The sequence below is a fragment of the Leopardus geoffroyi genome, chromosome D4, assembly GCF_018350155.1.
Source record: "Leopardus geoffroyi isolate Oge1 chromosome D4, O.geoffroyi_Oge1_pat1.0, whole genome shotgun sequence".
In the NCBI taxonomy this organism is placed as follows: Eukaryota; Metazoa; Chordata; class Mammalia; order Carnivora; family Felidae; genus Leopardus; species Leopardus geoffroyi.
In genome coordinates, this window is record NC_059342.1 from 47,682,687 (window position 1) to 47,705,661 (window position 22,975).

Sequence of the window (22,975 nt, forward strand, 5' to 3'; positions counted from 1 at the left end):
TACTCAGGATGGATTTGCACTTAAGGAGATGGGCATTCTGTAGCAGAAGTGAAATCTACTCTCAATTCACCAAGTCCTCATTAAGAATAATTTAAAAAGCATAAATGATATGAACCAATAAAAGGGCATTTCTATTGCTTTAAGCCAATTTATCTAGATTGCTAAACCTCGATTTCTCTTTTCCTGGTTAGCAGTCTGTGTGATACAGCACAGAATGAAAGAACATGTAAGAAAGATTATAAAACACAGTCATCATGAAAAGACCTTATTTTTACCTTCCTTCCCTTAATTTTCTTCACAAAGCACAACCTATTGGCCATTCTCCCAAGCATATGTGTATGAAGGTAGATCTCTCTCTACCCAAAACTCTAAGTGTGGCGCCTCCTATGGATGAGCCCAATTAACAGTACAGAAGAGCGTAACATGGGCTGCTTCTACTCAAACTCACATCAACTCAACTGAGCTTCATTTGAAGAAATAAAAACTTGGCCTGATTTTATTCTGTAGTTAATCTAGTGCTTTTTTTTTTTTTTTTTTTTTTAGATTAGAACAGAAATGATATAGAAACTAAAACAACAACAACAGAACAGATCAATGAAACCAGGAGCTAGTTCTTTGAAAATATCAACAAAACTGATTAACCTCTAGCCAGACTCATTAAAACAAAAGAGAGGCTCCAATAAACAAAATGAGAAATGAAAGAGGAGAAATAACAGACACCACAGAAACACAAAGCATTATGAGGATGTCCACTGCTTACTTTAAAAAGACAACAGACATTGTAATACATAATGAATCTCTTCCGGTGGTATTATGACAGAGAGAGAAAAGGAGAAGGAAAACCAGAAAAGTAAAAGAGAGGAAAGAAAAGGAAGAAACATGAAGAATATTAAAGAGGAAAATCTGTCTACATTTTCCCCCAAGCCTTAATGTGACTGCTTGAGTATATGGCCTTAAGGTTAATTTTCCTTATCATGTTGCTCTATTTTCAATATGTTTTTAAAAAATAAACATTATTTTCATAATACAAAATTACCATTTATTTTTAAAATCTGTAATCAAATCAGTATTGCTTTTCTTAAAGGCTTTGGCAAAAGAGCTCCCTTACCAACAAAAGTTTTAATACACCTATCAGTCTTCTCATTTCAGTTGGTCAAAAGATACACCAGGCATAAAATATTTTAACATTCAAAAAGTCAACCTTTTACACACGCCCGTACAATCCAGCATGGACCTGGAAACCAGCTGAACAGCTAGTGCGGACATGGTGTCATCCTCCCCTAGAGAACTAGGTGCATTCTGCTGTATTAAACTATGCTTTTTACAAAAAAACAAGACAGCTTATTAGGAGGAGTACTTTATGGAGAATGGGGGCTTTTTTCACGCAGCAGCTTAGAAATGAGGATTATTATCATCTACAAATTTATTACACGCCATAAAACAGGCTTCGAACCTGCCCCTTCAGGGTGGAAATGACTCAAGCTCGCTCACTTCACTCCACAATCTATTTTTATCCATGCATATTTATGAACAATTCCAGCAGAAAATTGCATTTTCTGGTCCACATATACCTTTGATATGTTCTAGAGGCAAGACTGCTGTACGGAAAGGCAAAATATTTCACAATCTGCCACTCAGAAAGTGTCAAAGATTGTGTAGAGCAGCTGCCGACTTACCAGTGACCTGGTCAACAAGAATACGAGAAGTAATGATGCGTCCATATTGTGAAAAAAGCTGCTCCAACTCCTTCTGGGTCATTGTTTTCGGAAGTCCACTGACATACAAATTCGCATCTCTGATAGAAGCTGAACTTGGGCGAGCATAGGAAACCTGGGAAAGGAAAATGAAATTAAGCATCTACACACACTCAGTTACCTCTCTTCAGAAACTCAACGACTGCCTAAAGTTAGTCAGCAGCTTTTCCGTATGGAGCACATAACAAACACGGATGTTAAAAATAAGTCCTGCGTTAACCATTTTACTCCTTTCTGGAGAAATGATCAAGAAATAGAAAATGCCATTCCCCCAGGAGGAGAAAAGAGATCATATTTATCCCTAGGTTTGCAGGTTTTCAAAACAAACCAGTGGTGCACACAGCACAGTACTACTTAGGGTAACAGGATGTCCTCACTGGGGCCAACCCCCTAAGCTACAGATGTAGGCTCAATCGAGTAATTCAGTTTAAGAACTCTAAATTCATCCAACACATTTCTGTGACCTGTTTTTGAGCCTCTCCCATCTCTGCAGGCGATGGTACAAAGTTTCTAAAAATTTACCATATTATCACTAAGTATGCCTTTTTGATTCATTTCAAAATAGCATTTTATCATCCCTAAACTTCCGGACATTTAAGTATGTGAACAAGCTATAACTCTAGCCATTCCTTGTCTATTGTCTTCTTGTCCACAAGTCTCTGTAACATTTATTTTCCAAAAGGTCTTAAGTCCCTTTTATTGGCTTTAACTACCATTTTATGTATCCTTTCAAAAAGCTTCTAAGATATAATGTTCAAAATTCTACAAGGATACAAGACAAAATAAGTCTGCCTGTATTTGTTGATAATCAACATTCTTCATGTAAGCTCCATGCACTAAGGAACTACCTCTCACTCTTATCACTGTTATCCTCAGCATCTTGGCATATGATAGATGCTAGAACATTTGCTGAGTAAAACCAATCTAATAACCAGTGATCCTGCGGGCCCAGAGCAAGCTTCCTAGACCACAAGATTTAAGGGACAGTTCATGCAGTCATCAAGAGCTTGCCCAAAACATAATCGACAGCTCTCTGCCTACACCTATCTCTGCCAATTTTCAGACAGCTCTGAATCTCATATGCTATTCCTGACCACATTCCCTCTGGTTTAATTCTAAGCTTTTCTGGACTACCTAACTACAAGGTCACAATATAGCCTTCATCTTCCAGACCATTCATAAAAATGGCCAATGGGTCTAACTCATATTGATTTGCTCAGGTACTGTAACATGGTAACTTCTGCTTGCTACTTTCATCTGTAAGTATCGACCTTTACACTAGTCCACTGCTCATTTCAAAAACAAAATTAAACAACAAAAAAAAAAAAAGGTCTTCAATTTCAACAAGCTCTTGGTATTTTCAAATATATTCTCCATGGTTTAAATTATGCCCACAGTGTTATCACCATTTCCTTTTCGGCTTTTCACAAAAAAAGTAAGCCAGATTTATATTACTTTATAAAAAGGTCTTGCTATCTTTCATCCCTGCCCCACTAGTGTTAACATTTAATACTCTTATCTTTTATTCAACAAGTTTGCTCATTAACAAGTGAAAACACACCTCTTGGTCCACAGGCTATATTTGAAGTTGCATGAACACTGTCCTATACTACAGACACAAGGAATTTGGAAGAGTGGTGGAGTGCCGAGAGATAATTATGCACGTGCACTTTTTCTCTATGCCTCACCACTTAAGAATGAAGACTGAGGAACTTAAATGTAAGTGAAAAATATGAAGGAAAATTCCAAGTGATCAACAAAATAATTCAAGTGGAACCTAGTCCTGGGATTGCTATAAACTGAAGGAGAAAAAAAAGGAAAAAAAAAAAAAGCAAATGAATTACAGATACCCTCAGTATTATGAAAACAATGAATATCCCACTTCTTTTCTAAAGCCCAATTCTCAATTAACAGCTACAAATCCCACCACTTAAACTCTTGCTTTCGGAGACTGAGAACTCTCAGCAAGGCAGCTGTAGTCTGCTCAGGATCATGTGACTAAAGCATTCCCTTTAGGAAGAGCCACTTCCCACGGGCAACAGAGTAAGCATATGTACATTCTCTCTCCCAAGGACTGATGAAGGAGGCCATGGAGGCAGACAGCCACTCCAGGAGCTCAAGCAAGGCGTGAGGCAGTATAATGGTAGTTTTAGGTGATGGCTTTCCAACCAGTGTGCCTGGGCTCGAAACTACATTCAATTCATTAAGGCTCTGTGAACTCGTGCAAATTTAAGTCTATTACCACGTGACCATACCTCCATTGTATGATTAGGAATCTTAATAATTTCTAATGTACACAGAATTCTTCGCACAGAACCTAAAAACCTAGGTGACTATAAACATTATTTACCTCTACATGCATCTGAGAAAGACACAGACCATTAAAACTGAGAGTAACCTGAGTCCATTACTGTGTTCCAGAATAATTTACTCAGGCAGTGACATTTACTGCTCTGTGCATTTCAGAGGAGTGTGGGTGGAGTGTTTTAAAAGTTATCCTAAAATATATTTAGGAAAACGGGTTTATATTTAGTGCTTATATAAAAGCTTTGAAAACATACTTGGGTCAGTTATGTTATCTGCTTTTGTTTTTCTTCAATGTCCGGTCTCAAGTTCACACTGCTGCTTTAATTTCTAGCCTGTATTGACTAGATTTTATTTTCTGTATTCTTGATGCTCTAGCATCTGGGGCCTGGATCCTGAAGACTGCCCCTCCCAGAGATAACTACTTCTTGGAGATAGTAAATGACTCTCCTGTGAGCCTGCCTTTGATATATAAACAAACCAATCCCACACCTTTTCTCATGTATCAAATTCTCACACACCAAGCCTATATTCCCCACCCTAAATCACCCCAGGGCTGGGTGTCTGACAACTAGAAACTCCCCACCCCCAATCTAGAGCCCTCTAAAATTATTCAAGCTATCCAATGCTAAACTCAGCATACCTAACCCGCCTCACCCTTTCCTTCCCACTGGGAATTTCAATAAAGGCTCTGGACCATACTCTGCCTTCATCTCTCTGCCTCCTGATCATCCTTGGTGCTTCCCCATGTGGCCCTACATGTCATGGAAAACAGGGCTGTTTCCTTTTAAGTCTGAGAGAGAGAAAGAGAGAGAGAGAGAGAGAGAGAGAGAGAGAGAGAGAGAGAGAGGACACGCAAGCAAGCAAGCAAGCAAGCAGGTGAGGGGAAGAGAGAGAGGTAGAGAAAGAATTCCAAGCAGGCTCTGTGCTGTCAGACCAGTGCCTGAGGCAGGGCTTGATCTCACAAACCCCAAGATCATGACCTGAGCCAGTCAGATGCTTAACTGAGCCAACCAGGCCCCTGTTTCTAAAGATCTGTAACTATAAACTGCTTCCTTCTAACAATAATTTCCATGTCAGCATATCCTACCATACCTGATTAAAACGAATCCAAGGTACATTTTTAGAACACAGCCACATTAAAAGGACTCCTAGAAGCAACAGTAAATCTCCTCAAAAGAGTATTTTTTTTGGTAACTTTCTCAAAAAACTGGTTCCAGTCCCAGGACAGAGATGAACTACCACATATAAACTCATGGTAGTAACAAGTATTTCCATTTAACTTATACTTAGGGACTTACGAGACTTTACCATGTGCAAAATAGAGTGTTTTGTCTGTGGTAGGTAGGGCACACATTAGTATTTTATAGCTGGGCAAATAGTATAGACAAGGTAAGTAACATACCACTGGATCCAAACTCTGAACACGGGATCCTTGTATCCTTGTCCAATTTTCTTTCTACGATTTACTACAGTAACTTTTGTTCTTAAAGTGTGGAGGAATTAAATCAATCTGGGTTATTTCTCACACTAACACACACACACACAGTGAAACTGAGCTAAGGCAGCAGAAAACAGGATGCCACCAGATATTAAAGTTATATCAAAGTTATTTTATTTCATCTTCCATTAATATGTTCTCTAAAAAGTAACTTCTAGCAAGAAAGAATGAGTGGCCACAGATTGAGACTCACTGGAGAAACTTCACATGATACTTAGGATTTTTACGTTTGTTTATTACTTTCTGAAAATGTGATTAAATGAGCAATGTATCCCCCCTCTACCCCTCATGAACTTCCAAGAAATAAAAGTGTAATGAAGGACAACCATCCTTCACCCAGACCAATGTGTCATGTCTTGCCCCTACACCTGTTTCTTAGGATTTGCAGGCCCTTCTCCTGCTCTATCAAGGATGTCACTGTCAGTAACATCCTCCCTTCCAAGAAAAGCAAAATATTTCTTCTTCTATCTCAAAGGATTATAAACAGAATGTACTTAGATCAAAGTAGGAAGAAGACTCTGCCAGTAGGATAAATTTTGTACCTGGTAATTATCCGCAACCTTCTCCATTCTGATTTTTCTGGATGTGGAGCCTGTACTGGTGCCCTGAATAATGCTCACCTACAGGAACTCTTGGTCTATCATAAGCCTCAAAGTATTAAGTCTATTTTTATGGTCCTTCAAGGTTAATACCCCTTGAAGAAGACCCAAGAAATGGCTTTGTCCTATGGCAAATTATGTATTAGAAATACTTCAATATAATAGCCCTGTAGCATATGATCCACTGGAGTCAAAATAGATTCTTCTTTCACCAACTGCAAGCTCTTCCCCAATCTACATTCACTGGATTAACAGAATGAGTTTGGATTTTAAATTTTCACTGCCATTTAAACAGGTGAATATTTAATGCCTGAGGAGCAAGGTTATGAAATGTCAAAACTACTAAGTGAAGGATCTAATTTAAGAGGCAGCCAGAGAGTCTGCAATTTAAATATTTAAAGATGATACAGAGAGTACAACACTGAACACCAATCTACTCCAAAGATAGCAATTTAAAACTCAGGTTTATTCTGGAATTTCTCACAACCCTACAAGTGATATAATAAACAAAGACAAGCAATACTGAGATTACTTGAGGGGAAGCAAGGAAAGCAGTTAGAAGTACCAGGCAAATAAATGCTCTAGCCAATGGCTTCTCCAATTGCTCTTCGTAAATGAGATCACACCGGACAAAATAGAGATAAAAATAGATTTATCAAAGTAATTAGGTCTTGGAAATGGAATAGTTTGAAACACAATATATTCCTTGTAATTAAAAACTCATTTATTCATCAGCAACTAAAACTAATTATACATTAAACATTCAAGGACAAGTAACACATATACTAAGAATAGGCTATCAAAACACAAGTTAATCAAAATACACAGAATTAAAAGGAATGAAGATATCTATGGATAAGAATTAGCACTTCATTACATGTACATAGTAGAGTTTAAAATCCCACTACATCCCGTTCAATAGTAAGTCCATCAAAATGCCTTTGCCCAAAAAACACAACTGCTCTCATTTATCTTGGACTCATCAACAAAAGATCAGTGACAGTGGACATTAATACCAACAGATTAAAGAGATAAGGTCTATAAATGAACAAAGCAATTCCTTCTTTATTAAACTAAGGACATTTGAAAAATCTCCCACTGGCAAGATCAGCATTGAACAACTTCTATCATTTGTCAATTACTGACCCAGGACTATCAACATTAAACCTGAAAATTAGATGCTTGCCACTTCAGACTTTTTTGAAAAGCTCTGTTCATTCTCTTCAGCTGGGAGGAATAGATAACATCATGGTTGTGCCTATTTAAAATGAGAATTAATTGCTGTTCATATCAAAAAGCTGAGTCTTGATAGGGCTGTCTGAAAAGTGACACTATCACTAAATAAAAGCTCTGGCTCTGGTAGGCAGTAGCAAAGGTCCTGTGACAGCATTAAGGCTTTACAGACAGGTGGTTACACCAGAGCCTCCAAAGAGGTGAGAAGTACACAGAAGAATGTGATCTCCAATCACAATTCAGGCCAGAGACCTCAAAATGCATCCAAAAGGAGGAACTATACTTTTATCTGCTTCTAAATGCAAAACCCCACCAGGAACAAGTCTCAAAAACACATCAAGGCATATACATATCACAGGCTGAGTTTTTTAAGGGCCAGCATGTTTCACAAAGGGTGGCAAATGAGTAAACCTGAGAGAACAAAGCATACAGAAATAAGTCCATAAGAAATTAAAGATTAGCTGTAGAAAAGGTGTTAGAGTTCAAAGCAACAATCATCCCTAGCAGGAAGGCTTTAGAAAGGGGTATTATAGATTAGGGGAGTTACCTTTAATAGGTATTCCAAAACATGGAATTTAGAAAACTCCATTGGTGGAAAATACAGATGAAACCTCTGCTTTAAGTCTCATAAAGATTGTTTTAATTCAAACAACACCAGGAAACACATTTGATTGTGTTACTCTCAGCTTCAAATCCCTCAGGGACTCCTTAATGCTTTAAGATTAATTTCAAATTTCTTAGTCCTTTACGCTCAGGGCACTGACTCCCTTTCTATATAAACACTCACAACCTTCAGTAGTTTTCCAAACCTTCCTCTCTCTTACTTCCCAGTGTGAGTATAACCTGCACCTCCCACTCAACTAAATGTGAGTCACTTCAGACTCTACAATGGCATCACGAGTGCCTAACATCCACTCTCATCCACCTTCAATTGTCTGAGTTAGTACCTTTACCAGTACCCACATGCCTGGTTTCTCATCCACACTGAAGAAACCAAGATAAACTCATCTCTTATCTTCTCTTACAACTGCCTTACGTCCTTGAAATAGGAAACCTTGTCTTTATCCTATTTTGCACACCCTGGTACCTGCCACACATTACCGTAATGAAGAGGATTTATAATCACAAAGTGGAGAAACTTCATTTTGGAAATCTTATGTAAAAAGTTAAGAAGGGCCATAATCTACTTTGTAAATAAAGCAAAAATCATACATGATGGCACTCTGTTCATAGACTAGACTGTAGATGCCATTAAACATGTCAAGAATGAAGTGTCATTTCACAAACTGGGGATTCAAATCTCCAGAGGCAATAGAATCTTTGACAGAATAATATGTTGCTGGGGGGAAAGGTCTTAATATTGGAACAAAAAGGAAACAGATCATTTGGCCCAATTTCTTTTTATTTAGGAAGGAGGGAGACTGAGGCACACAAAAATGAAGTGATTTGTCCAAAGATGCAGAGCAAAAGAGTGTAGGATTCACAGGCCTTGACCCTTCATCAAGAGATTTTCCAATACACCACTGCCTGAGACACAATCTGAAATCATACAGGTTTCTAGCAAAATGACAATTATTGGGAGGATGATGAGACATATACAAGGAAAAAGATATATGCAAGAAGGTAAGAACTTTAGCTCAGAAAAATGGTTTCTTTTATACACGTAAGAAAATCCGAAATACATCAAAATGGGTCTAGTCCATAGGACACTTACTATATTTCTTCTACTAGTATAATGCCTGAGAACTATTTAGATGTCTGACAAAAAGCTAAGGGGAGGGAGGTGGGGAGAGGGGAGGACAGTTGAAGAGGAAAAAAAAAAAAAAAATCAAACTAAGAATCTTGAAACTATTGCTTTATACCAAGTTAAAACTTACCTAGAATAGAATATTTTAGGTATTAAACATGCATTTAAAAAACATTATGTATCATTTAACAGAAAGGGAAAATAGCAACTGGGTGTATTACACTAGAGAGACTACCCAGCTTTACATCATTTCCAAGTTTTAATGCAACATTAAATAAAATTCAAAGCAGTTGACTCTTATACCCAACTTAAAATTGGACCAAAGAATAAATAATGTCCTAAGAGTTTAAGTGATCACATACGACATTATTAAAAATAGAAAAAAAGCACACTAGTTCTAAGTATCCTATTAAGCAACTAATTATAAACTGGACACTTGAAAAATTAGATTTCCTTTTACATACATCTTAAACTCAGCATCTGAAAACTACACTGAGCATAGTCTATTAAATACTACCCACATCTGTCTCATCCAACATTTATCAATTAAATGAGGGTCCAAGCAGACTGTCCTGACAGACATCTTGATATTTTATTGAAGTACAGTTTTATTAAAGTATCAAAGTATTTACTAAACCATCAAAGTTTTTAGCAGATCACATCTGCCCTTCTATTGTCGCTTCTGCCTGGCTACAGAACCCCGTTGGTTCAACAAGGACTCTCACGCTGGTAAAGGTAAATAGGGAATCCATGGTAAAGCATTCCTGAAATGCAACGTAAGCCAACAACGTCTTTCAAATTCCTAAAGATCTGTGCATGGAAAGAATCTAACAAAAAAAAAAAAAAATAAGAAGAAGAAAACAAATAGAGTAAGTGGTAAATGTGGCATCCAAAGGGGGTTGAAGATTAAACTGGATCTACAATTGCAGTGGTGGTCAATCAGTCATCCCAAGGTCTAAGCAAGAATCTGCCAATCAAACTGTTCCATATTCCATTCCATACCTTCACTTAGCCCGTTAAAATTTTAGTAAGTGATTACCCTAAAGTGGCTTGGAAAAAAAAGAAAATAAAAGAGATGGGAGTTTCAGCTATAACCACCAGAGTTCATTCCTAACCTCTCTGCACTGGGAAGTTTTCAAGAGTGGCTAGGAAAAGCGGACTCCCTTATTTTTAACATTAAAAAATGAGAAATGAGCCTGTATTTATTTGGCCACATATCTTTAGAAGTATTAAGTAAGGGGTACCTGGTTGGCTCAGGTGGTAGAGCATGGGACCCTTGATCTCAGGGTCACGAGGTTCAAGCCCCACACTGGGCATGGGGCTTGCTTAAAACAAAAAGAAGAATTAAGTAATATAAATAGGCTAGAATTAAGGCAAACAGGAATTAGTGTATTACTATGTCAAAAAAAACTTAAAAGGCAAAAAAAGAATGTATTATCACTGGTGAAGTTCTGGCCACAACAGGGCATACTATGAACCAGTGGCCAGAAACTGATACTCGTACCAGAGCCCTCCAAAGTTATGAAGCACTGAAAACACAGGGCTTGGACTGCAGAGCCAAGTTCAGGTCTTGGCTCTGGTGCCTTACCAGTTATATAACTAGGGAATAATTTCCTTAGGTTCTCTGAAGCCTCTATTTGTTCGTTTACAATCTGATGTAAATCAAAGTCCTCACCTCACAGGGACCTTACAAGGATTAAATGGAAAAATAAAACTATTAGCACAAAGCTGGAGAACCATAATAATGTTTCAATCATACCTTAATGATTTAATACATAGAAAATCATAATAACATAGATAATGATAGCTCCAAACACTTACTAAGCACTTACCATGTGCCAGACACTGTTCTTGGTATGTTACATACCTTAATATTCAATTGATCCTAATATCAGGGTTATAAATTGGGTGTTATCACTAGCATCCCTAATTTATGTAAGAAAAAACTCAAATTATCACTATTATTTCTGAGATCAGATAAGAGGACACAGAGGAGGCATTTGATACAAGAAGATGTATGTACTTTAACAGAAAAACAGTTCAAAGATTAAATAAGTCTTTTTCCAAATCCATCGCAGTTATTATCAAAATTAATCCTCACTAATTATTACAATATTACAATACAATCTTCCATGTATTTTGTAAGACAATAGCAGATAAGTGTATGGGAGAGCCCAAGCCCCCGTTGAAGCCTAAGGAAAAGGCTGTTTGTCGTATAGAAGGTCAACATCCAGCAGCTTTAAATGAGCTGATAGAAAAGACCAACTTGATTTTAATATTCTTTCCCCAAAGTACTGCATATTAAATACTCCCACTTCCTTATTCTTTCTCATAAATATCTATTAGAGCCTAAAATGAGATGCAAAATGAGAAACAGAATCATCTCCGTTTTGGGGAGACAGTGGCAGAAATCATAAATGGGCTTTGGGGAATAGTGCCTATTTCAGATGAGGGGCGCATGTATGCACCTGAATGTGGGATGGGTTACAAAACACCATTCAACCAGTGCCTAATGACTCAATGTGATTTCACACCAGGAAAAAATACCAAGAAGGCTATGCTAGCAGAGTACTGTGAAAGTTTTTCACTTTGGACACTCACGAAATATACTAGGAGGATGTTAGACATAAAGAATAAGGAAAATATCAGTACTCAGTACTCAATATTCGGATGGGTGTAGGGCCTGTTCAACACTGCCAGAGCAGCAGACTACCTCAAAGCCACCTCCCAGGGTAACAGCACTGCAGTTCACTTACAAAGCTTTTATATTATTAGGCTGTACGTTTCCTAGAGGGTTGAAACTAATTCTTATATGTATTCCTATCTTACACCCCCACCCACAAGTGGGTGCTCTGATTCTTACAGACTGAAAATACTCCATGGCCTCCTGCAGAGGCTATTTCTGAAGTATCTTTCAGGCAAGCTGATTAGAAGGTGTGATGCTTGTCCAAACAATCTGGCTTTTTGTGCTTCACTGGAAACAACAGAAGTTAAACTGGCTTACAGAAAAATAGATGTACTCATTCAGTTCTTAGAAAACCATTCTTCAGTAGTAGCTTCTTAAGGGTTCTTTCAAGTTTCTGAAATTTGATCAGATGCAATCTCCAACAAAAGCTACACCATCAAGTTCCCTGTTAACAATTTTACGTGTAAATATAAACTTAAAATGTAATTCATGTAGTATTTGACCACCTAGTAGATCTAAAGCACTGGCAGCAGATTAAAATGCTGAGTTAGAAAAAGTTAAACCTAAAGAAGGTCACCAGGGTACCTGGTAGAGGTAAAATGGAGCTGTTTAACAATAAAAGCTAATTACCACTGGTTGGTAATGTGTAGAAAAAGAAGGTTCTCAACAAGCCAATTTTGGTGGGTTACATACCCTAGAGTTTTTGCATACTTCATCTAAGGTTTGAAATGGAAAACATAAACACACACACACACCCCACTGTTTCCTATCTCTGAGCATCTCCATTATCTCTTATAGGCACTACATAAAAACTTCCTCATTCAGAAATTTTAATTTTTTTTTAATCTTCATTTATTTTTGAGAGAGAGAGAGTGAGACAGAGCATGGGCAGGCGAGGGCCAGAGAGAGGGAGACAGAATCTGAAGCAGGCTCTAGGTTCTGAGCTGTCAGCACAGAGCCTGACACAGGGCTCGAACCATAAACTGTGGAGAACATGACCTGAGCCGAAGTCGAATGCCTAACCGACTGAGCCATCCAGGAGCCCCCTCATTCAGAAACTTTAAATAAAAGCTTATATATTTTGTGAAGTGCTCTAAAGACAAAGATGCCTGCCCTCTGAGAGCAGACCACCAAAGAGAAGAAATGGTAATGTACAGTGAAAAATAAATGCTTTAAAAAATGTTTTTAATGTTTAGTTTTGAGAGAGCACAAGCATGGGAGGGGGAGAAACAGGGAGACACAGAATTGGAAGCAGGCACCAGGCTCTGAGCTGGCAGCACAGAGCCCGACGTGGAGCTTGAACTCATGAACTGTGAGATCATGACCTGAGCCAAAGTCGGACGCTTACCATACTTAGCCACCCAGGCGCCCCGAAAAATAAACACTTTTATGGCCAAATAAAAGTTGGTAAGTAATGACAGTGGTATAAGGCAGTACAGGCAGAGAATGAACCAAGGCAGGAGATAAGAATTTGGCATGCATATTCAAGGAGGAGGAGCCCAGCTGAGCCAGAAGAACAAAGACAATGCTGTAGTAGGAAGCTGGGGCAGATTCTAGAGCCCTTAAATGTCATAGTGAGGCTTTTAGAACCAAGGGAGCGACAGTCTACAAAAAATGTATGTGTGTAGGTCAAATACATATACAATGTGGAGATAATTTTCCCATAAGCTAGGTGAACAGAATAGTCAAAATCAGCGTGGCAATTTAAAAGGCTATTTTAAATACCATCTACAATAAGTTTCCTTTTGTTCTGTAACTAGAAGAAAAACTGCTTCGCCACAATGTTGGTTCAGATATCCAAATCTTCTTTGACCTACTTATATATACAGTAATGAAAATATAATGATCCTATTTCTGTGTGTACACTAAATACTCCACAGAGAAATTTCATCTTGGTACCATTTTTAAACATCTTAAATGAGTCTCATAGGTTACCATGAATCTTTGCAGAACAGGGCAGATATGTGACTGTGAACAAATGCCCAAAATTCATCCCCATAGTTCCTTTTATGAATTAGGTCTTCCTAAAAAAGAATAAATGTAAACTATGGGGCTAGGTTTAATCAAATTTGCCTACCAATCATTTTCATAGAAGGTTAATACTTGATTGAATAAATACACTTTATAGTTTCCAGATACAAGTTTCTTCCAAAAAGTACATGTCACATAAAGGCCTTTGTGCCTTTGGATGAGACATTCCTTCACGTGTAATACGTGTCTTCTTTCTCTACGTGATAAACCCTATCTTGTAAAACTCTATCACTTCTGAAACCACTGCAGGGGCCTCTCGACAGCCAGTGACATATCCATTTCCACTGTACTCTGCATTCACTTATCATACATCAAAAAAATGGTCATATAAAGTCAGTGCTGTCTCTTCCTACTATACAATGGCATCAGGGACAAGACTATATCTTGTCATGTTTTAGCACGGCTCCAACATTTAGCAAAGTGGACCTATATGTGCTAGACATTCAAAATGCTTACAGAATTAAGTACTTACAGATATTCCCTATCCAAGACTGTATAACCATGATTGTATTGTCCTTAAAAAACAATTTGCAATTAAACATTTTTTAATATTAAATTTGACAGCTTTGACCTGGGGGGGGGGCGGAGAGGAAAAAACACATGTTATGATAGAAATTAATAACTTTTATTTAGTAATTGTTTTTCATGTTTATTTATTTTGAGAGAGAAAGAGCACAAGCAGGGGAGGGGCAGACAGAGAGGGAGAGAGAAAATCCCAAGCAGGCTCCATGCTGTCAGTGCAGAGCCCAACACGGGGCTCAATCTTGTAAACCATGACAGCATGACCTAAGCCCATGCCTAACTGACTGAGCCACCCAGACACCCCAATAACCTTTAAAGCATACGCCCCTCCATACAAACTTGGAAACTAACCACTGGACTTGCTAGGATTTCATATAATGTAAAAGGCCCTAATGGGACAAGACTATTGAAGATGAAATAATCACTTACTAAACCTTTAATGTACTTAAAAAATTATTCCTCAAACATCCAAGGGAAAATTTCTAACAGTCTTCCTTCAAACACCTGTTGTAAATGTAAAAATAGTCTGCACCCATATCTCTTACAACTAAAACACAACAGTCAATATTTAATGTTTTCAGGCCTGATTTAATCCGATTGTCAGGAATCTAGTGTGTGTGTGTGTGTGTGTGTGCATGTATATATGTACACACGCATATGCACAAAAAGTTAGGAAACCACCTCACTTTCCTTCAAGGAGAGCCTGTCTTTGCTGAGCCTTAATGAGTATAAACTATACACCATTAAAAAAAAAAAAGGCAATACCAAACATTTTGGATTGCCTATGGCATTTCTCTCTCAAATAGACTAGAAGGAAATTGTGTGAGAGACACATGTATGACATATAAGAAAAAGAAAGAGAGATAATAGGAATATTATTATAAACCCTCCCCAAGGCCAAAGAAAGTCTTACCTATATATTTTTTGTGGACCTGACATAAATTATACAACTATAAAAAATTTACTCAATAGATAATTCAAAAGGAATAACCCTTGAAATATTACTGAATGTTTTATAACTTCAAACCTACCAAGGTATTTTTCTCTCAACATGATTAGACATTAGAGAATAATCACAGGGAAAGCTTTTTAAATGAACTGATTTGCAGGACTAATAGTCTCATTCAAAGACAATCCCTCATTCTCCAAATATCTATTAGACACCTGAGCTGTATATCCCCCAAACAGCTTTAACGAAAAGTAATTACTATATTCCTAAAGCCTTTTGTATGCTACGTGTGAAGGCCTTACAAGAAAGAGGGTTTTTAAGGAACACACCAACAACCTTAACTGTACACAATGAACAGACCATATCACTGCCATTCATAGACTCCTCCGGAAATTTAAACAGGAGCAGTAAGAGGGGATAACCGCCTTTACCTCTGTTGCAGGACAAAGCATTCTCCTGCTTCAGATGTACAGAAGCACCTCACTTTACCTTGAGAATCCAGTCCTGCGGTATTTAATTACACTGTCGGGAGCACCGAATAGTCTGGCACAGTGCCCTTTCCCTGGGTCTTGCTGATTGATAGCATCAATAACATTCACTGGCTGTAATTAAACTGCCAAATAGTACCCCCTTTGCCACTTGGTAGATCAATGTTCTTTAATACTCAAAGAACAAAGTACAAAGGTGAGAGGGGTGTTCTTAGCCTTCACCTTCACAGTTCATTTGACTTTGTGCACCAGAGCGGTCTGCAGACAACGCATATTTCACAATTCCCCCAAGACACTGGTTAATGAAGGAGAACACTATGGAAAATGCTGTAAGTTGGTGACAATTACTTATTAACCCATTTTTGCAAATCTGAGAACAGAGACATTCTAAGCCTTTTGGTGACAGTATGCACCGCTTTCACATAGCTTCGGAACAAAATTCAGCTTATAGGTGAAAAGGCTTCCAAATTAAGGTGGCATACAGTAAATAGTTTTTTTTCTTTAAATATTTATAACATGCTATGTGGGCAAGTTCTTGTGATAGTAATGCAAATTCCCATTTATTAAAACCCGGACTAGAAAAGTTCAAACATCCAGATACTGTGGAGGGGTGGAAGGGGGGTGTGGTTGGAAGTCTATAAATAGGAGACAAATTTTTATTGCATTCTGAAAGCAACTTCCATATTCTAAGGATTCACAACCATCCTGAACCATATAATTGAACTCCCAATCTCTATAATAATATGAAATACCCATTTTAAATGAATGGGCCCCAGAAGAATGATACTGTAAATTCCCTATGCTCAGAATCAAATATTAAATGACATTTATATACTTGTAATACTAAAAGTATTTAATGGCACTGAAATGCTCTGAAAATGACTACTGTGTGTGTGAATGTGTGTGTGAGTGTGTGAATGTGTGTGTGAGTGTGTGTGTGTGTGTGTGTGAGAGAGAGAGAGAGAGAGAGAGAGTATTATCCAGGTAAGTCCAGCATTATATTCATTAAAAGTACATCTGTTAACCACAAGCATTCCAGATACTTTATGACAGAACCTACAAATGAAAATTTCATTAACATGTAGGTTCATTTTGAAACAAGCACCACAGACCTATCCAAGTACAAATCATTAAGGTCCACCAAACAATGGTTCTCAGGTCAGACCACCACCTATTAAGAATCACCTGTGGTAGCTGGTTAAAATACATTTTTTTGGTCTCACCCTGCAGATATCAGATTCAGTAAGTTTTGGGGTCCAGAACTATGCATTTTATCAACCACCCCACCTTAGTGATTCTGATGAACATTTTAATGCTTTGGCAGTCCCTTATGTAGACAGACTTTAAATAGGTAATCCTCAAACTCTGGGGACATACTTGGATTCCTGGAAAGCTCATAAAAATTACAGATGTCAAGCTCTCTTCCTGGTCACCCACCAATCCTGGTTTCCAAATGAGTAAGAATGAGTAGCTTGAAAATAAGGTATATATGAATAGAAATAACCAATAAATACAAAAATGTAAAGGTAAAACAAAGCCCATAAAAATTCATCCAAAGGTATTTCCAAATATCAGCCTGGCTGGATGGGGCTCAGCTGGATTAGGGAGCTCATCAGCCTGACTGGTCTGTGGAAAAGATTTAATTCTATGAAGTCAGAGCCACTCTCAAGGACTCCAGAATCTTTCTAAGAATATGAGCAGGGTCGTTTGTGTGAAGGAAGTGGGAACAGTCGAATTTCTAAACAGTCATTTAACAAAATTGTAAAAATGAAAGCTTTTTCTGAATGATCAGTTTCCAGGACCATGCAGGTGCTGCCTTTCCTGCTGTTTGCCTGAGGGTCAGTGAGGGTCACTTCAAGACTCATTAGCAACCTCAGAACCTACGCAGGAAGGATTACACTTCCCAATTCCTGTGGGAGGAGGTAACCTTATACTAATGACCAGAAAACAGAGCATATTAGCATGATTTATTGATTTTTTTTTTCCACCATCCGCTTCTCTATAACACAACGTAACTACGGTAGTTTTAAATATCCAACAAAATCAAACTAACAAACTAAAACAGTGGGACTACTTACTTTGGAGTAAAAGCAGCTTTTTCATTCCTCCCCAACTAGATTTCTAAAATACCACTTTAATAGAGCAGAACATAAATCCAGGACTTGTGGCTCTTAAACCTTGATGCAGCATTCAAGGAGTTGTTCTCATTCGGGGGGGGGGGGGGGGGGGGGGCACACAACTAGCAGACCGCTTGTACGGTTTTCAAAATAGAGCCCTCTCTCTCTTACTTAATCACAAGTAGTACGTCAAGAAACTTCCAAAGTAAAACCCCTACAAGTCTGATGTCGTACTCAGGGCTTAGAACTGATGCTAAGGGCAACGACAGGAAAATCAGGCAGAGATGGGAGTAAAAGAAAATGGACCACACGTGCTTTTGTAAAGAGTCCACACAAACTTAAAGAATGACAAATGCACTTTCTGTAACTTTTAAACTAGCATCTAAGACTCACAAGAACTTACCAGAAAAAGATTCCTGTATGGGTCATCTCCTACAGAACAGATATCCAGAGCGTTACTGTAATAGTAATTCTTTTACTCTCCAGTTACCATCAAAATACTTAAACCTATGTGATCCTGCCCATCTTCTAGACAGGACCTCCAGACACTAGTTTTATTCTCAAAGTGGGTGTCTGGCTATCTCCAGCATTCATCCTGACAGAGAGCAGTTTTCTGGCCACTAGGAACAGCTCCAATTTCTCACATCTAACAGAGATCTGAGCCAGAAAGTCTCAAGACAGTAAAGGACCCAAATTAAGGTTCCCAAGACAATATTCCATTTGTAGTGTATCTATAACCTGGTTCTAAATGAAACACCTAAATGTCAAAAATATGAGGTGAAAAGAAAACAAGAAAAGCCACCAGCATCAGCCAACGTGTCCCTTGTGGTACTGTTAGCTACAAGGTGTTTGAACAAGTCCCTTAACCTGAGCTGCATCTCATTGGTCAGAGGGTGTATTTGCCTACAGGAATATTGCTTTTGCCTAAGTCCAGTCAAGTAACAGGATAAAAGTCCTATGCAACTACTATAAAAAGTAGATAGAGCAAGGAATTGAGGGACCCTTTTTCAGAAGTTAGCATATCAGTCTGTGCTGACAGCTCAGAGCCTGGAGCCTGCTTCAGATTCTGTGTCTCCCTCTCTCTCTGCTCCTCCCCCACTCACACTCTGTCTCTCTCTCTCAAAAATAAACAAACATTAAAAAAAAACAAAATAAAACAAAAGAAGTTACCGTATCTGTCTTAACCTCTCAAGCTAGCTTGGTAGAACAGACAGAAGCCACCAACCTACCTAGTACTACTTCTCCCAAGTCACAAATAAAAAGCGACAAAAGCCCTACCCTACCCTTTAAAAGCAGTAGAAAAGATAAGCAGACAAGTGTTAACAGTGCTTTGCAGAAATGCCTTTGCTGATGCACATTTATGAAACAGGCAGAAAAGGTAGAAGCTTGAATAATAAAAGGATCTATAAACTCCCTCCTAAGAAAGTTGGGTTCAGTCAACTGCCCAGACGCTCCCCACCATCCCATCTGTGGTTCACAAGCAGGTAAGGGCAGGAAGCAAGCTGAGACAGTGCTACCAGGAACCCTCCTCCTCACCCATCACTCTGTGCAGGCTCAGCCTTTGTGCCAGCAATTGTCCAAAAATGTCTACGGAAAAGCAGTTCAGATAATGCCAAGTTACTGCCCTCTGGGAATTTCCAACTGTCTCAATCCCACTTTGGAGGGAGCCCTGAAGAAGCAGGAGTGACACAAATAGGCCTGAGTTGGGACAATGAAGTTTTGGACTATCCTAGGCCACCTACCCACACTCTTGAGGCTACCCAAGATAAGTTAACAACCTATAGTGTCTTTTTTGTGTGTAAATAAATAAATAAATTCACAGCTCACAATGGAGTATTCTGCAAACACATGACAGGCATTATACAAATAATACCTTATTTAAAAAATCTTACTCATTTCAAATAAGGGCTGTGTATACTCAGCTCAATATAGATATGAGAATTTTATTTAAATGTATTGAAGAGTTTCTGATGATCAGATGTAGCAATATACTATTAAAACTCAGCACACGGCTCTAGAAATTTCCAGACCATGGGTTAAAAATGAAGTTATAATACATTCAGTCTTTATTTTAAAAAAGGCAAGGAAATCATTTACTCAGCTTCCATTTTTGCTTCTACTCCTGCAATGTACTTTTTCCACTTTTTTTGTCCCTCCACAATCTAAAGTCTGACCAGCCAAATAATAATTTAAGTTAACATCTCCAAAGTTCTCAGTTAATTTGAGGCCTGTCCTTCAGACTATTACTCGCAAATTTTCCAAATCTAGTCAAGGTAAAAAGATAAATGATGATCTATATGCAGCAGCATTGAAATAAGGGATACCTTGGGGTGCCTGGTGGCTCAGTTGGTTAAACGTCCGACTTCGGCTCGGATCATGATCTTGCAGCCTGTGAGTTCGAGCCCCCCATCAGGCCCTGTGCTGGCAGCTCAGAGCCTGGAGCCTGCTTCGGATTCTGTGTCTCCCTCCCTCCCTCCCTCCCTCTTTGCCCCTCCCCTGCTTGTTTTCTCTGTCTGTCTCTCTCTCTCTCTCTCTCTCCTCTCAAAAAAATAAACATAAAAAAAAAAGAAGGGATACCTTATAGGAGATGCTTTTACAAGTTTGTAAAGCCCACCCTTCTCCTACAAACATCTACACTTTGTACCTACACAGAAAACAAAATGAACTACGTAAGCGGAAAGAATACTAGCATAGCCTGAGATGCTCAAAGATGTGGAGTCTGTACTAGAGAGACCTTCCCTTCATAACAAATACTTAAGTCCAATCCATTGTTGCTCTGCTCAAAACACTTTGGTGGTTCTCCCTCACCTACACTATAAAACCCTGGCACGGCACACCTGCCTTTAATAATCCCCAAATGCTCTCTGCTCCTTTATGCATTCCTCCCCCTGCTCACTGCTCTCCCTAATTCTAAGTGGTTCCCCTAACAGCTGCTTTCAAACTTCCCTACAAAAGCATGAACTCTCAGCATTACTGCCATTTGAAACCCACTGGTCTCAAATACCCCAGAATGATGCTGTAGATCTTTTAGTGGAGCACCTACCAGGTGGCAAGCCTAATGTCACTTCTGTTTCCACATCCATGCCCTTTCCTTCTCTAAAGCGTGGAGCTGATTTACGCATTTCCTAACGGGCAGAATTAAACTTCATAAAGGAATGGGTTATAATGATAAGAATCAATCCCTTCCCCAATAATTCTGGACCAAAAAGAGGGCTAGGTGATGTGGAGAATTGTTTCCCCACACAAATTTTACTGTGGCTGCAAAAATTTTCAACAACCACAAAGAGAAAGTATTAACATGTTGTCTCTTCAGGATGGGGTGCTGCATTTCACCACTAAATCATTCCATGATAACCATGAGTTGACTAAAAATCTATTAAGTAGCTACACCTTTTTGTAATATGCAATTTGGTAGACTATGGAAAGTTAAAAAAAAGGGGGGGGCAGATAATAAACATTCTCAAGATGAACTAGTTTTACAGATAAAATGGAAACCTGAATGGTTACTGTCCAAGATCACACAGCCAGTTAAATCATGTTATCAATGTCCTGAGAGAGTAAACTTTCAGAAGTGTGGTTCTATTTTCTTCCTATATTAAGGAAATAGTTCATGCTAAACAAAGTCTGTGACCATGAGATGTACTGGGAAAAAGGATAGGCTAGTTAGGAAAAGGTATAAATGTAACAAGTAATTTAAAGCAACATGATGGCTTAGAATAAAGGTTTATTATCTTTACTTAATTGTTCTCTAACAAACTGAACACTTTAAGCAATGGATACTATTTGTACTTAGTATTTCAATTTTTATAAGTTTTTCCATATGCACTTAAATGGTGGTTTGGTTATTTTAATATGAGAAATTTCACATTAATGATGTCAATTAACAACTTTTAAGCAAAGGTGAAATTTAGGCTGGCCCATGTCTGAACGATGAATCAAAAACAAATTTAGGCAGTTTTTTTCACCCTAGTAGTATTTCAAACAAAGATCCCCCACCCCCACCCCAGTGGGGCAGAGAAGGCATGGATTTGTAGGGGTATCTATCAATAATAACAAAAGACTTCTATGCCTTGAGGTTAACAGCTCCCACTTTCAGAGACACCTAGGGACTAACAAAGCTTCCTACACCCTTTGTAGGAGGGGAAAAGCTAGGAGTGACACTGAGGGGCAGGACCTCCATCACCTATTCACAGTACTTGCTGGGGGTGGAAAGCATGTAAGATCTTTTGGAAATGAAGGATTTTACTCTGCTAATATGAATTTAAGTCTGATACCATTAACCTGGGCAAAAAATACATCTTCTCTGGGTGGGGGGGGAGAGGGCACAAGGACTGGCTTGAACCCATAAATGTTTCATACACCAACTTAGATTTTATCAATACTAGAGACTCCCTAAAACCAAAATGAGTAGAGAATATGAAGACTGAACACACTAGTCACAACCACTGAGAACCCAAATGATCCACAGAACAAAAGGTGCCCATGGGGACCAGGACCAGAGGGCTCTTGATGAGATCCTCCCGCAGCATACAATTTTTGACACTGTCGTGAGGAGATTCCCGTCCCCCAGGGCTCAATTGTGCGTATACTACCTTTTCATTACTTTCCCTAAGATCAGAAGTTAAAAACATCTGGTCATCTTCACACTTCATTAACCATCCCAATATCAGGGACAACATGGACATGCTTTATCGTAACTGCCTTTGTGCAGCTCAGAGATGGTAAGACATCCCCAGTAAGGTAAGCTGCCAAAACCTCGAACCAACCAAGGAAAAAAGTGACCCTTAGGAGAAGAGAATAACCACTTTGAAACTTTAACCTATGAATGCTGCTATTTTTAACAAAAATCTTTCTAACATAAGGAGAAGATATTAAGTTTTTCTCATTTCTAAGCCACACTTTTTAAGAAGTGAAGATGGTATGAACCACTTTTTACTCTGAATGTTCAGCTATCATTCAGCATGCTCAGGAGAATTATCCCCAAGACGATTTTCAAGATAAAAGATGAAAACAAACTGAACTTAGCATGCAAAAATACCAGTAT

At 38.5% G+C, this 22,975-nt stretch overlaps 1 protein-coding gene across 14 annotated transcripts in view; it reads right to left on the bottom strand.

Annotated features, from left to right (window-relative positions):
* Positions 1–22,975, bottom strand: part of ELAVL2 (ELAV like RNA binding protein 2) — a 165,237-nt gene that overhangs the window by 13,252 nt on the left and 129,010 nt on the right. For all 14 annotated transcript variants that reach the window (XM_045468174.1, XM_045468169.1, XM_045468179.1 and 11 more), the window contains one exon: positions 1,677–1,830. In XM_045468174.1, the coding sequence (XP_045324130.1) occupies positions 1,677–1,830 (154 nt within the window). The remainder of the gene's footprint in view (positions 1–1,676; positions 1,831–22,975) is intronic.